Source organism: Hypomesus nipponensis, chromosome 22 (assembly GCF_054491055.1).
Source record: "Hypomesus nipponensis isolate SF chromosome 22, ASM5449105v1, whole genome shotgun sequence".
NCBI classification, from domain to species: Eukaryota; Metazoa; Chordata; class Actinopteri; order Osmeriformes; family Osmeridae; genus Hypomesus; species Hypomesus nipponensis.
The window spans coordinates 19,078,389-19,091,845 of record NC_140382.1 but is presented as its reverse complement, the minus strand read 5'-3'; the positions used below and the strand labels follow the sequence as shown (position 1 = coordinate 19,091,845).

At 41.9% G+C, this 13,457-nt stretch overlaps 2 protein-coding genes across 2 annotated transcripts; one reads left to right on the top strand and one right to left on the bottom strand.

Annotated features, from left to right (window-relative positions):
* The first annotated feature begins 239 nt into the window (after positions 1-239).
* LOC146237066 (4-galactosyl-N-acetylglucosaminide 3-alpha-L-fucosyltransferase 9-like) lies at positions 240-1,439 on the top strand. The gene has a single exon (XM_084686912.1). It carries the CDS (start codon positions 240-242, stop codon positions 1,317-1,319), a length of 1,080 nt encoding a protein of 359 aa, XP_084543038.1. The 3' UTR covers positions 1,320-1,439.
* A 4,481-nt stretch (positions 1,440-5,920) lies between these two features.
* Positions 5,921-11,837, bottom strand: LOC146237065 (4-galactosyl-N-acetylglucosaminide 3-alpha-L-fucosyltransferase 9-like). The gene is made up of 2 exons (XM_084687503.1): positions 11,565-11,837; positions 5,921-8,134 (listed from the first exon to the last, which is right to left on the bottom strand). Exons 1-2 carry the CDS (start codon positions 11,569-11,571, stop codon positions 7,047-7,049), a joined length of 1,095 nt encoding a protein of 364 aa, XP_084543629.1. The 5' UTR covers positions 11,572-11,837; the 3' UTR covers positions 5,921-7,046.
* Between the last annotated feature and the right edge of the window lie 1,620 nt (positions 11,838-13,457).

The following is a 13,457-nucleotide window of genomic DNA, read 5'->3' as shown; positions in this document are numbered from 1 at the left end:
ACCTGAATAACCTTAACCTGAATAACCTTAACCTGAATAACCTTAACCTGAATAACATTAACCTGAATAATCTTAACCTGAATAACCTTAACCATGTAATAAAGCCTTTTGATAACTTTATTTGGATGCTGTATACAGTATACATTTATTAATGCACCCCTCAAATGAGATGGACATGTTATTTTTTATCTTTAATGTCGGGAAACTTAAAACATGTTTATCTTTTTGCAGGTCTCAAAATGCTGAATACTGCCACCGCTGGATATTTACACAAAACAGTTTATGTGTTATTAATTATCGGAGGGTTCATAACACTGTTTTCCATGTACTATAAGACGTCTACAATGCTACCTTGTCAGCGCCAGCCTTCTTACTTAGTTAAGAACACAGCTTTCTCATCGGCAAATAAACCAATCATGCTGCTTTGGTTCTGGCCTGAAAATGATAGGTTTGATTTTAAGGACTGCAAGACGTTCTTCAACATTGACGGTTGCAAGCTTACGGACGATAGGACCCTGTACAGTGAAGCCGATGCAGTGCTCATCTTTCATCGAGCCATAAACAACAATGCATCAAATCTACCCCCCTCACCGAGACCCTCATTTCAAAAGTGGATTTGGTTTAATGTGGAATCACCAACAAACACACAGAAAGTTCCAGGTATCGAGAACCTTTTTAATGAGACTTTAAACTACCGGCAGGATGCAGACATTCCTGTTCGCTGGAAGTTGTCTAGAAAGACCAGAGATGACTTTGCGCTGCCCAAGAAAGATCGAATGATCTGCTGGATTGTGAGCAACAATGACTCTCACACTGGGACAGAGATGAGGTACGAATACTACAGAGAGCTTGTGAAACATATTAAGGTGGATGTGTTTGGCAAGGTGTTTGGTAGTTTTTTAAAATATGAAGATTATTTCTCAACCATCGCAAGCTGCAAATTTTACCTTTCCTTTGAGAACTCTGTTGAGAAAGATTACATCACAGAGAAGCTGAATGGACCACTAGCAGCAGGAACAGTACCTATTGTATTGGGTCCCCCCCGACAGAACTATGAGAACTTTGTACCAGGGGATTCCTTCATCCATGTAAATGACTTTCCTGACGCAAAAGCTTTGGCTGACTTTCTCCTGCAGTTGGACAAGAATGAGGAGGCCTATATGCGCTATTTCAATTGGCGTCAGTATTACTCTGCTAGGCCTCACCTGATTAAACAGAACCAAAAATTCCTCCAGGCCATCTGCTCTGCCTGTGACCACGTGGGAAGACACAGAGAGTACAGGGTTGTTCCTGATCTTTACAAGTGGTATTTTGGTTAAACTGTTACTTTCATCCCTAGCAAGGGATGACAGGAATCCCAATAAGAAATAAAGGTTTGGTTTGTTGCTCACTTTTACAAATATACTACAGTCATATACACTAATATATTGTGAGATTCTTTACAAAATTCTCTGAAAATGTAGTTAGTGTGCCTTACTTGAGAATATGTACAATAAGCATTGTAGTCATCTGTCCTACATCATACACCCCAGAAGCATTTGCTAGACATTTTTTACTGGGAAGTGTGCCCCAGTAGAAATTTGCTGTGCCCCAGTAAAATCTCAAATTAAAGTTATAACCATTTACTTGATCAGTCAGTGCACTAATTTAGATTGGTAATCCCAGAAAAAATACATGCAATATCCCAATCAACGCTTGTAAAATTAAAGCAGCTTAACCCCCCCCCCCCCAAAAAAAGATCTATGCAGAATTCCATATATTCCATATTCCAACATAAAAGCAATATTAGGCCTGCATGAAGCTCCACAAACGGTATTTACGCTCAAATGAATGTGATTTTTTCACACGCATTAACTATTGATGTCCCTGCCAAAGCTGATATAAAACTTGCATCCCTGACCTGTTATATAGTGGGTTAAGCAAGGGGAGTTTCTATAGCCCAGTAAATGGCACACGGATGCACGCTTGTAGCCTGTGCTTGTGTATATGGCGGGACAAGTTATCCCTAACTTCTTAGCGTGAGAAATACAAAGTGTTGCCTGAAATATGATGGAAATGCTTCAGTCTCATAGCGAATGCGTGAGATTTGAGAGCCCTGTTTCCCTGTTCTGCAAAATGTGTAAAATAAGTCGCAGCTTTGTGAAAGGGGTTCGTACGTAACACTTTTGTTTATTCCTCATGGAGAGTTAAACCTACATGAGCAGGAAAATGAAGATGTTATATTTCTACAACATGCTGCACTGAGAGCTCTGAGATAGTCAGCTGCCCGAAAACTGCATGAGGAAGTGTTTGGACATGTTGTTGACCTGAGATCAAAACAGATCTGAGGAAATACCCCACACACACCCTGTGGGGCGGAGCTCCAACTGTAAGCCAAGTGGCTGGCTATCCGGCTAGCTAGCTGACAAAATAATAAAAGGACGACATCAGTGTGGCCATTTCAGCTAGAGCTAGCTACTGTAGAGCTAGTAGTGTTGTGCTGTATTGGCACATATGAACAGCCAAACCCGTTTTGTCACTGAACGGTCATTAAAACGAGTCCAGTGGTAGTGGTTTGATTTAATATTGAATAATTCCATAAACCTGTACCTAATATCTGGGTTTGGTTATTGTGTACCGTGTTGAATGGGTCTTGGTCTTGACACGTCTTGGTTAGTTGCAACTTTAAATTGCCAATAATAACGAAGCGTTAAGAAACTTGACTTCAATTTGAAGCAGTAGTCTACTGTAAATCCAAAGGTATGGGTAATGTCTGGAATGGTCTGGCTTCACTTCAGGTCTCGTCTCACTAAATGGTAATGCATGGCATAATGGTGAGGCTAGATCGTTATTATCAGGTGCCTTATCGACCTAGTTATCCACATAATAGCAGAGCGATGTAGCGGTGGTGGCAGTGATTGTCTTCTTTGTTGCTAGCTGTGTTAGCTAACATTACCTGGCACTTATCACCCCCCACTACCTGTACATCTTGCACACGAACAGTGCTCGATAAGTCTCAAACTATTTAAGACTTCAATATCTATGTTCTGTAGAGCACTTATCCGCCCAAGTACCTCTACAAAATCTACTATCTGTGCCAAAATAATATATCCTGACAAGCCATGCCGTTCGGCAGTGCGATTCCACTGTCACCCCCATACAGGTAGCATAGCTATCTGCTGCGTTGGTCTAACGATAACCACGGCCCTCTCGTTTGCATGTGAGATTTGAAATAAATACAGCACAGAAATAAATGTAGTGTGGAAATAAATGTGGCGTGGAAATACATAATAATTACTGTACATTCTATGATGCTTTTATATTCGATTCATCAAATAGTTTTTAAATGAGTAATAAAGAGAGCTCCTTGGCTGCATGCTTTCAGTTTTAAATGTTTATAATTAATTTGCAGAACCATGCTAAGAAACGTAAGGGTGGGGCTGAAAAATTTAGAGACAAAAATACATCATGCACTCAAATAAAGGCCCCAAAATTTCGCTCGCACGCATTGACACACGTTGCATGTGTCAGTCTAGTACACCGGTGATGTCATAGAGAAACATTTAAATGCAGGGTCGTTGAGGAGTTCAGACAACATAATATAAGATATACCTTATACCTATATCTCCATTTATACATATGAAGACCAAATATAAATATTGCACAGTAGTTTGCACTGTAAGTGTGTCCATGAGTTATTGGAAGTGGTTGAGTCACGTGTGTGTAGAGCAGTGCTGGTTGTATAGTCTCACAGCAGCTTTTATCCAAACCAACATACAAACAGTGCACATATAAGTAGCCTGCAACAGAAACTCATGGACTCGACCAGGATGCGAGCTGGCCCAACCCAATAAACAAATCAAACATTTGTTTAGTGCCCCGCGATTGGTTCAGGGCCCCTACCCCCAAAAAACAATGGCCCTGTCAGTATGGATTGCATTTAGTCTACTAGACGCGATGCAAAATAACAACATTCCCAGCTATTGGACACGGTGAACAATAATTATATCAATGCATCAACTCTAAACAACAAAGTTGAATAACTGTGTTTTAATTGTACAATTGCTTAAATGTATATGGTTTAATTGTGTTGAGGTGTACAGTTTTTGCTTTGGAGCAAGTGCTATAGGCGGGAGGTTGTTTAGGGTGGAACGCATCAGCCGAATGTTGAATGGAAGGCTATGTTGTATAGGTGGCATGGGCCAAGGTAGCCTACTTCCAGGCTGTGCAAAATGACGTTGTGTCCTTGGGCAAGGCACTTCACCCTACTTGCCTCTGGGGAATGTCCCTTTACTTACTGTAAGTCGCTATGGGTAAGGTAAGAGCGTCTGCTAAATGTAAAATGTAAGGAGATTGTTGTTTTTGCAGTCTGTATAGTAAATTACATTTTTTTGCAAGGAATTACCATTCCTTAGCATTAATCACTGTTACACTGTTAGAACTGTGTGTGTGGGGGGTTAGATTTTTGTATCAACATGTATGCCCTGTAAAAATAGCCTGGCATTTCACAGAGGAAGATTGTTGTCCAGTTAGAGGAAGCTACAACCCACATTTGCACGGTTAGACTTTTTGAAATGTTCACACTTCAGTCAACGGTTGCTGTCTGTTTGCTAATGTTCTGCATTCATGGATATACAGCACAGGTGTGAACACAACAGCACTGCAGTTATGCTATATACTTACTGACTGCAGATATACTAACATATAACAACACTAACTGTGGGTATACTGTAGACATGTGGAGGATCACAGAGGTGTGAAGGCTACAGAACAAGAGAGCTACTTATAGTGTTGCCTTCATCTTCTCAACAGTGCGGAAGATATGCAGCAGTCTGCTCTTGTCCTTGGCAGTGGCAGCACCCAGTCTGATGGAGGAGGTGAGGATGGACTCAAGGATGGCAGTGTAGAAGTGGCTGAACTTGGCATGTCCACCCCAGGCGCCCTGTGATAGACGAGAAAGGGTCTGTAGAAGCCAAAGAGAACGCTATGCTGCCTGCAACTTCGTTCAGCATGACTGGTTTGGTGGTGGGTCAGTGATGGTCTGGGAAAGCATATCCATGGAGGCATGCACAGGCCTCTACAGGCTAGAGAACGGCAGTCTGACTGCCATTAGGTATCGGGATTAAATCCTTGAACCCATGGTCAGACCCTACGCTGGTGCAGTAGGTCCTGGGTTCCTCCTGATGCACGACAATGCCCAGCCTCATGTGGCAAGAGTATGCAGGCAGTACCTGGAGGATGAAGGAATCGATACACTTGACCTAAACCCAATAGAACACCTCTGGGACATTATGTTTAGGTCCATCAGACGCCAGGTTGCTCCTCAGACTTTACAGGAGCTCACTGATGCCCTTCGACAGATCTGGGAGGACGTCCCCCTTCCGTCGTCTCATTAAAGCATGCTGCGACGATGTCAAGCATGCATACAAGTACATTGGGGCCCCTTGGCGGAAATCCTGGGGGTTAGAGGGGGGGCACGACCCCCCCCATCCTGGGAAAAATATGATTTGCCCCCCCAATAAATCACTGTAAACATAACTATGTAATTTCAATAATATTAATAATATGCAATGAAAGCGCTTTGTTGATTATGGACACAATGGCGCTTTTTTAATGTGCTGTGTTACAGCAGTAATTTTGGTGTCCCCCTCAGGAATTGCTATTGAGAAAATGTCATGTAATTGGCCCCCCAAAGTTGATAGCAGATTTTTGCCAATGTGCAGAACTATAGGGCAACACCGCTCTCTAGGCTGAAAACGTATTTCTATCAAAGATGTGTCATCCTTCTGTTCCTAAGGTATTCAACTGTCAATATTGGTATAGATATCCAACACATTGATCTGAGATCTGATGCGTTTTTTATTTTATTTTTTGATAGCCAGTCCTCTATTCTCCTCCACAGTTCTATTCACTGTAAAGATATTACATACAAGATCAGTCCAAGGTTTAAATGTAATTTTATTGTGGGTAAAAAGGGTTGCAATTCCTAAACGTATCACATGATTTTTGTTCAGCCCCTTGAATAAAAGCTGAATGTCTGCACTTCTATTGCATCTTGGCTGTTTCATTTCAAATCCATTACTGTGGCATACAGAGCCAAAATTAAGAAACTTGTGTCACTGTCCACATATACTCTGTATGCCCACAGTGTCCCTACAATGTTATGACAGCAGTTTTTATTTTGCTTTTCATTGCTGTGTGTGTGTGCGTCTGTGGATGTGTGCATGTGCGTGTTGTGTCCTAGTTAGTGAAGAGCCAGACATCCCTCCTTCACAGAGAGCCGGACGGCGCCCTGCTCGCGGCTGGGAAGAACAACAAGCAAAACAACAAACACTGCTGTCACAACATTGTAAGGTCACTGTGAGCAATCACCTTTAAAAACGTGTACAAAAGGGGGGGGGGGGTAACAGGGACTTTTTTACATTGAGAACCTGTAAAAAAGAACATGGGACCATGTAGAGACAGAAATGACATGCCGTCATGTAAATAAGATAAATAACATAAGGCCATTTAGTTTGTTTAATAAAAGAGCAATCTATAGTCCTGTTTTATAGGAAATGTAACCTTAAATGACTTTTGTGATCTGGTGCTATATATAAAATAAATAAAATAAATTGACCTTCCAGGGGAGGCGGGGGGTGCCGTTGGGGGGGGCAGGATTACATTTATGCATTTATCAGACGGTTTTATCCAAAGCGACTTCCAAGAGAGAGCTTTACAAAAGAGCATAGGTCACTGATCATAACAACAACGTAGTCCCAAACATTGCAAGCAGCCAACATGAAGCATACATTGTGAAAAACTAAACAAGTGCCAAAGAGAAGACCCATAAGAGCATGCAGTTATGCAAGTTACAAATTTAAACAACATGAACTTCAGAAAGTGCAAGAATGTACCTGTGGAAGAACAATCAACAGTAAAACATTTCACAGAGCGAGTGAAATGTTCGTTCTAACTTCGTTCCCTAATATAAAGGTAGGGGAAACACTGACCCCAGTATATTAGTGAAAGTGAGCAACAATCGTTCATTTTTTCCCTCAGTTTTTTTCCTTGCTGAAAGTAACAGTTTAACCAAAATACCACTTGTAAAGATCAGGAACAACCCTGTACTCTCTGTGTCTTCCCACGTGGTCACAGGCAGAGCAGATGGCCTGGAGGAATTTTTGGTTCTGTTTAATCAGGTGAGGCCTAGCAGAGTAATACTGACGCCAATTGAAATAGCGCATATAGGCCTCCTCATTCTTGTCCAACTGCAGGAGAAAGTCAGCCAAAGCTTTTGCGTCAGGAAAGTCATTTACATGGATGAAGGAATCCCCTGGTACAAAGTTCTCATAGTTCTGTCGGGGGGGACCCAATACAATAGGTACTGTTCCTGCTGCTAGTGGTCCATTCAGCTTCTCTGTGATGTAATCTTTCTCAACAGAGTTCTCAAAGGAAAGGTAAAATTTGCAGCTTGCGATGGTTGAGAAATAATCTTCATATTTTAAAAAACTACCAAACACCTTGCCAAACACATCCACCTTAATATGTTTCACAAGCTCTCTGTAGTATTCGTACCTCATCTCTGTCCCAGTGTGAGAGTCATTGTTGCTCACAATCCAGCAGATCATTCGATCTTTCTTGGGCAGCGCAAAGTCATCTCTGGTCTTTCTAGACAACTTCCAGCGAACAGGAATGTCTGCATCCTGCCGGTAGTTTAAAGTCTCATTAAAAAGGTTCTCGATACCTGGAACTTTCTGTGTGTTTGTTGGTGATTCCACATTAAACCAAATCCACTTTTGAAATGAGGGTCTCGGTGAGGGGGGTAGATTTGATGCATTGTTGTTTATGGCTCGATGAAAGATGAGCACTGCATCGGCTTCACTGTACAGGGTCCTATCGTCCGTAAGCTTGCAACCGTCAATGTTGAAGAACGTCTTGCAGTCCTTAAAATCAAACCTATTATTTTCAGGCCAGAACCAAAGCAGCATGATTGGTTTATTTGCCGATGAGAAAGCTGTATTCTTAACTAAGTAAGAAGGCTGGCGCTGACAAGGTAGCATTGTAGACGTCTTATAGTACATGGAAAACAGTGTTATGAACCCTCCGATAATTAATAACACATAAACTGTTTTGTGTAAATATCCAGCGGTGGCAGTATTCAGCATTTTTAGACCTGCAAAAAGATAAACATGTTTTAAGTTTTCCGACACAACCATGTTGGTTGTGTGCCTCAAGGATCATAGACTTGAACCTGCTATCCGTTACATAAACACAAAACAGGTGCGTCTAATTCTGGGCGGCTTCCTATGGGTGGCCTATGCCTAGAGGGGGGCTGCAAGTGCAGTGTTTCCCAACCTTTTGTCAGTCATGGCACCCTTACAAAAGTTTCTAAATGTTGTGGCAACCCCCCCCCCCCTCCCTCTTCCTTCAGTTTGTAGAGTCGTGCCAAAACCTTGCCGCGTGATAGCCATCGAATGGCCGTATAATAACCAGCTCTGATGTTCCGCTCATTTCCTCGCATAAAATCGAAAATAGACCACTTTTCATTGGGCGTGCCTTGATGAAGTAACTAATCTATGGCTCTGTCCAGTATATCAGAGTTCCTTCAGGAGCGTCCTTGCTACCAGTGCCTACCTATGTAAAAACACATTCTGTGTTTAATTTAATGCAAGTTAGGGAGTTTCACAGTTAATGCGAGCGCGCATGGCACGCAAGCAAATTTGTTTTGCCTTTATTTGAGCGCAAAATTGTTTTTGAGCTTTATGTAGCCTAAAATAAACATAGCCATTTTTCAACTGTTAAAACGTTGTTTAGTGGACATTATGTCTTTTTGTTTCATTTTTAAGCCCCCTGGTTTTTGATCGTTATATAGTCTCTACTAGCTAGCTTTCGATCTCAGTGTCACTGTGTTGTGTGAGACAAATGGGGCGGGATAAGTTCTGCAGAGACGTTCATTTGGAATAGACCAACCGGCCTTGGGGAAAGGGAGGCCGGCCAACCGTGTCGCTCAATCTTATGCCGACATTTTATTAGTAGTTAAAAAAATTACGGCAAGTGGCCCTCCGGCCCCAAAGTGCCTCAGCCCACCGGGAATGCTCCAGATGGCCAGTCCTCTACTTTTACACGGCACCCCTGCTCTCATCAGACGGCACCCCAGGGTTCCGCGACACCCCGGTTGGGAAACACTGCATTAAGTAACCCTCTCGCACTAGCAGCAGAGGGCGCTAACCGCACCGTCATACATTTACATTTATTCATTTAGCAGACGCTTTTATCCAAAGCGACTTCCAAGAGATCGCTTTACAAAAGAGCATAGGTCACTGATCATAACAACGAGATTGTCCCAAACATTGCAAGTAGCCAAAACATGAAGCATACATTGTGAAAAAGCTAAACAAGTGCCAAAAGGGAAGACCCATAAGAGCATGCAGTTATACAAGTTACAAATTAAAACAACATGAACCACAAAAGTGCAGGACTGTACCTGTAGAAGAACAATCAACAGTAAAATATTACCCAGCGAGTACAAGACTTAGCTTCGTTATATCTAACCTAAAAGAGCAATGAGTCACTTTAATAAGAGTCATTGTGATCCTGGAGGAAACTAACTAACAAGTCCAGCCAAGCATTCTTAAGTGCCGTTTTACTCCCGGAACAAGTGCGTCTTGAGCCTTTTAGTCATATGTCCATGTCGTGGTTGCGGGGCAGTGGCGCCTTAATGCACAGGCTTATCTGGGCTTAGGCCGAATCCCAATACTCCCCCTTACCCCTTCCCCTTAATTTACCCCTAGCCCTCGAAAGTAAGGGGTAAGGGCTACATAGCCCTAAGAAATGGGACGCCACTTGGTTACAGGTACGTCGTCTAGCACGTATCGATATCTCCAAAGCAAGTAGTGTTATGCACTGATATTAAACAAAATTCACTGCTAATGGAGTTTACTTAAAACTGTAGACATGCTAGTCAGAGAAATGCGGGACTGTTGTTCAATTCAACACTGTAGCATTAGTGTACCAAACTAGCGATTTTTTTGAAACATTTCGATTTGGAAAATGGTTGCAAATGCAAATATATATGTCCAGGACTGTGTATAACACAAAACAAGACTGTCATATTTTTTTAATCAATTAATTAAGCCTAAAATATTACATATATCGGACTCTGGATGATCTGGCCGCCATTGTTGCCGGTCGCGCAGGATTCACATGGCCCTAGGTTTCAAGTAAGCTCCCGAGCTAGAGTTTAAATACATTATTTAATGTGATATTACTTACTGTACATGCAAGTCTTGAATTGCTTAAATTTATAAAGATGTTAGTACACCATTGCACAATATGATACTTGCTGTGAAGCAATGCACGTTGTATCCATGGCTCGTTGCTAACGTGTGCTGACGTTGTGACATAGGCTAGCACACGAAGTTCCCTTTGTTGACACAAGGCACTTTTTGCAAATTTGAATTTCAGCCTAAGCGTGCAACCGAACGTAAATAAAAATACAAGCTACTCAATTGCTACCAAGACAAAACTTTTGACATTTGCGATTAGCGGGAGGGGGGTCTCAAAAATGAAAAATTATAAATAAAAAAGTCCTTAGAGGGTTTTCACCGACGTCACGTTCTGGGCGGTAACCCGGATGCGCGGCCATATTGGAGGGACTGTGTAAACAACTGAACAGAGTACAACCAAAGAACGTATATTCTATACTCTTTGGTACAACTGTAGCCATGTCTAAACGACCGAAATGGTCATCAAAACGCATCCAAGATCCAAAGGCATATAGGGAAGGACTTTGACCACAAGAAAAGGGTCTATATTTTGAGAAATTAGGATTTATTGGCGGTGCAGTTCCCTACCAGTTAACCTAGCTCCCTCTACTTGGATTTGTGAAAACCCGGTGATTCTGCCTTCAGTTGGATAGATGAGCCGCTGAAATAAACATTTCACAATACCTGACAAGAAATGTGCCGAACAAATACGGATGTTGTCCAGATTTTCCCCTGTAGATCTTGGTTGAGCTTTGCCAACCACAAGTGCCTCCTTTACTCAGATACTCTCTGGCATTCCTCTCCCTGGTTTTTAATAACTTTTAGAAGTCGATAGGCCTACTATAGGCCTACCAAATATTTTTCTCTATGTGTTCTATTGATACAACCTGAATCACGGCAATAATTCAACATTTTCCTTGAGGACGTTCGAGATATACTTCAGTGCCAGTGCTTTGTTGTGATGCGGAGTGCCTCCAAGATGGCGAGTTCCGGTCCGATGACGCGTCGTGAAAACCCTCTATAGCCAGGGGCCTCAAGTGCGGCTGTTAACACTGTTCAGGTTATTCAGGTTACACTTGTTGTTTTGACACCTTTACTTCATCCCCAGCCCTTTCTGACAAATGCTACTACACTAAGCTTGATCCTCTTCCCCACATTTCTTCTCCTCTCCAAACACACAGTATAGGCTATCATGAAATAATAAAGGTAGAAATGCCACAAGAAATTTGGTCAAATGGGGTTATAATTTCGTTGGAGAATAAACAATTGGGAAGTAGAACTTTAAACTTCTATTGTAGGCTATTGTCTTTTAAATGGGGAAACATAGAAATAGCTTACCGTTCATACTCTAATAAATTATATAATGTAGGCCTTGTTCCTGTCAACGATGTGCAGTGTGCCGCGATCCTCACTTCACTGGCCTGTCCACTCAGTGAAGTCAATCTGCCTTTTCTATGGCAGGTGTTTGTGCTGTGCAATTCCAGTTGAAAACTATCGGGAAGGTCTATTAGAGAACTTTCTTCATAGGACGAGGCTATCTCCTAAGGCTGAAACGGAGACAATGAGAAGTCAAACAAGTTACCACTAGCCGGGCTGCCAGCTCAATTTATCCCCGCCCACAAAAACATTTGGTCGGGAAGTTGGGTCTGGAGTAGCTCGTTTGGAGGTATAACGTATAACGTGGTCCCGGTTCTTGGGACACCACCGGATAGAAAATCAGGAAATGACGTACTCGAATGAAGAGAGTTCGTGTAACTTCGGTTCTTTATCAGGAAATGACGTTCCCATATGAAGAGAGTTCGTGTAACTTCGGCTCTTTAAATCGATTTTCATTGGTTTGAGCGTTTCCATGGCATTCAGAAATACAACCGCGCAAATCGAAATATTTCTGAAATGCAGGAGCCGGCATCAAACAAAACAGGTACTTTAAGTAGCAACTTTTGTCAAAATATGTGTATTTTATTACTAGAATTTGGTCGCTTTTGAAGTCAGAAGCGTTAGCTAGCATCAAGGAGAACTCTGACGGCCTTATCAGTCATTAATTAAAAACTCGCAAACAAATTACTTTGCAAACAACTTCTGACTTCAAAAGCGACCAAATTCTAGTAATAAAATACACATATTTTGACAAAAGTTGCTACTTAAAGTACCTGTTTTGTTTGATGCCGGCTCCTGCATTTCAGAAATATTTCGATTTGCGCGGTTGTATTTCTGAATGCCATGGAAACGCTCAAACCAATGAAAATCGATTTAAAGAGCCGAAGTTACACGAACTCTCTTCATATGGGAACGTCATTTCCTGATAAAGAACCGAAGTTACACGAACTCTCTTCATTCGAGTACGTCATTTCCTGATTTTCTATCCGGTGGTGTCCCAAGAACCGGGACCACGTTATACCTCCTCGTTTGCGGAAAAAACTATATCCGAACAGGAGCTGTCGCGACCAATCAAATTGTCAGGGCGGGCTTACAACGATGATGGACAGATGATCAACAGTAACGTAATCAATAACGTCACCAAAGAGCGCTTGGGTTGTATTCGTTTTCAACAAATAACATATTACGTTGCTCTGATTGGTTGTAGGTCTATCCAATTGAACAAAGAGTCATTTGTTTTAGGAGTTATGAACCCTCCGATAATTAAAAACACAAACTATGTTGCTTGAAATTTTAGGGGTGGCAGTGTTCAGCATTTTGAGACCTGCAAAAAGATAGACATAATTTAAGTTTCCCCACACAAGAGATAAAAAATAACATGTCCATATCATTTGACGGGTGGATTAATAAATGTATTGTATACAGCATCCAAACCAACAAGTTATTTAAGGTTTTTTCTGTGATACAGCAGGCAAGGTGTCTGTGTTTTGGGATGAAAGTGCACAATAACTTTTTTTTAGAAATAAACAAGATACAGATCAAAAGGCAAATACCACAAGGCCATGGATAACAAAACAAAGAATAAGACTTCACAACGAGGTCAGAGACAACTCAGCTTATATAGCCATCTAGCCCAGCTGCCAGCCCAACCCCGCCCACAAAAACATTTGGTCGGGAAGTTGGGTCTGGAGGGACTCGTCTTGGGGACAAACTATATAAAACCAGGATCTGGACGGACCAATGAAATTGGGTATGACAACATCAGGCTGGTCTGGGGGGGCTTGTTTGGGGAAAAATTATGTCTGAACAGGAGCTGTTCGGACCAATTACATTTTCATGTTTTACGAGTTTGGT

Coding starts and splice junctions, on each gene's coding strand:
- LOC146237066 (XM_084686912.1), top strand. CDS start 240: ATGCTGAATACTGCCACCGCTGGATATTTACACAAAACAGTTTATGTG.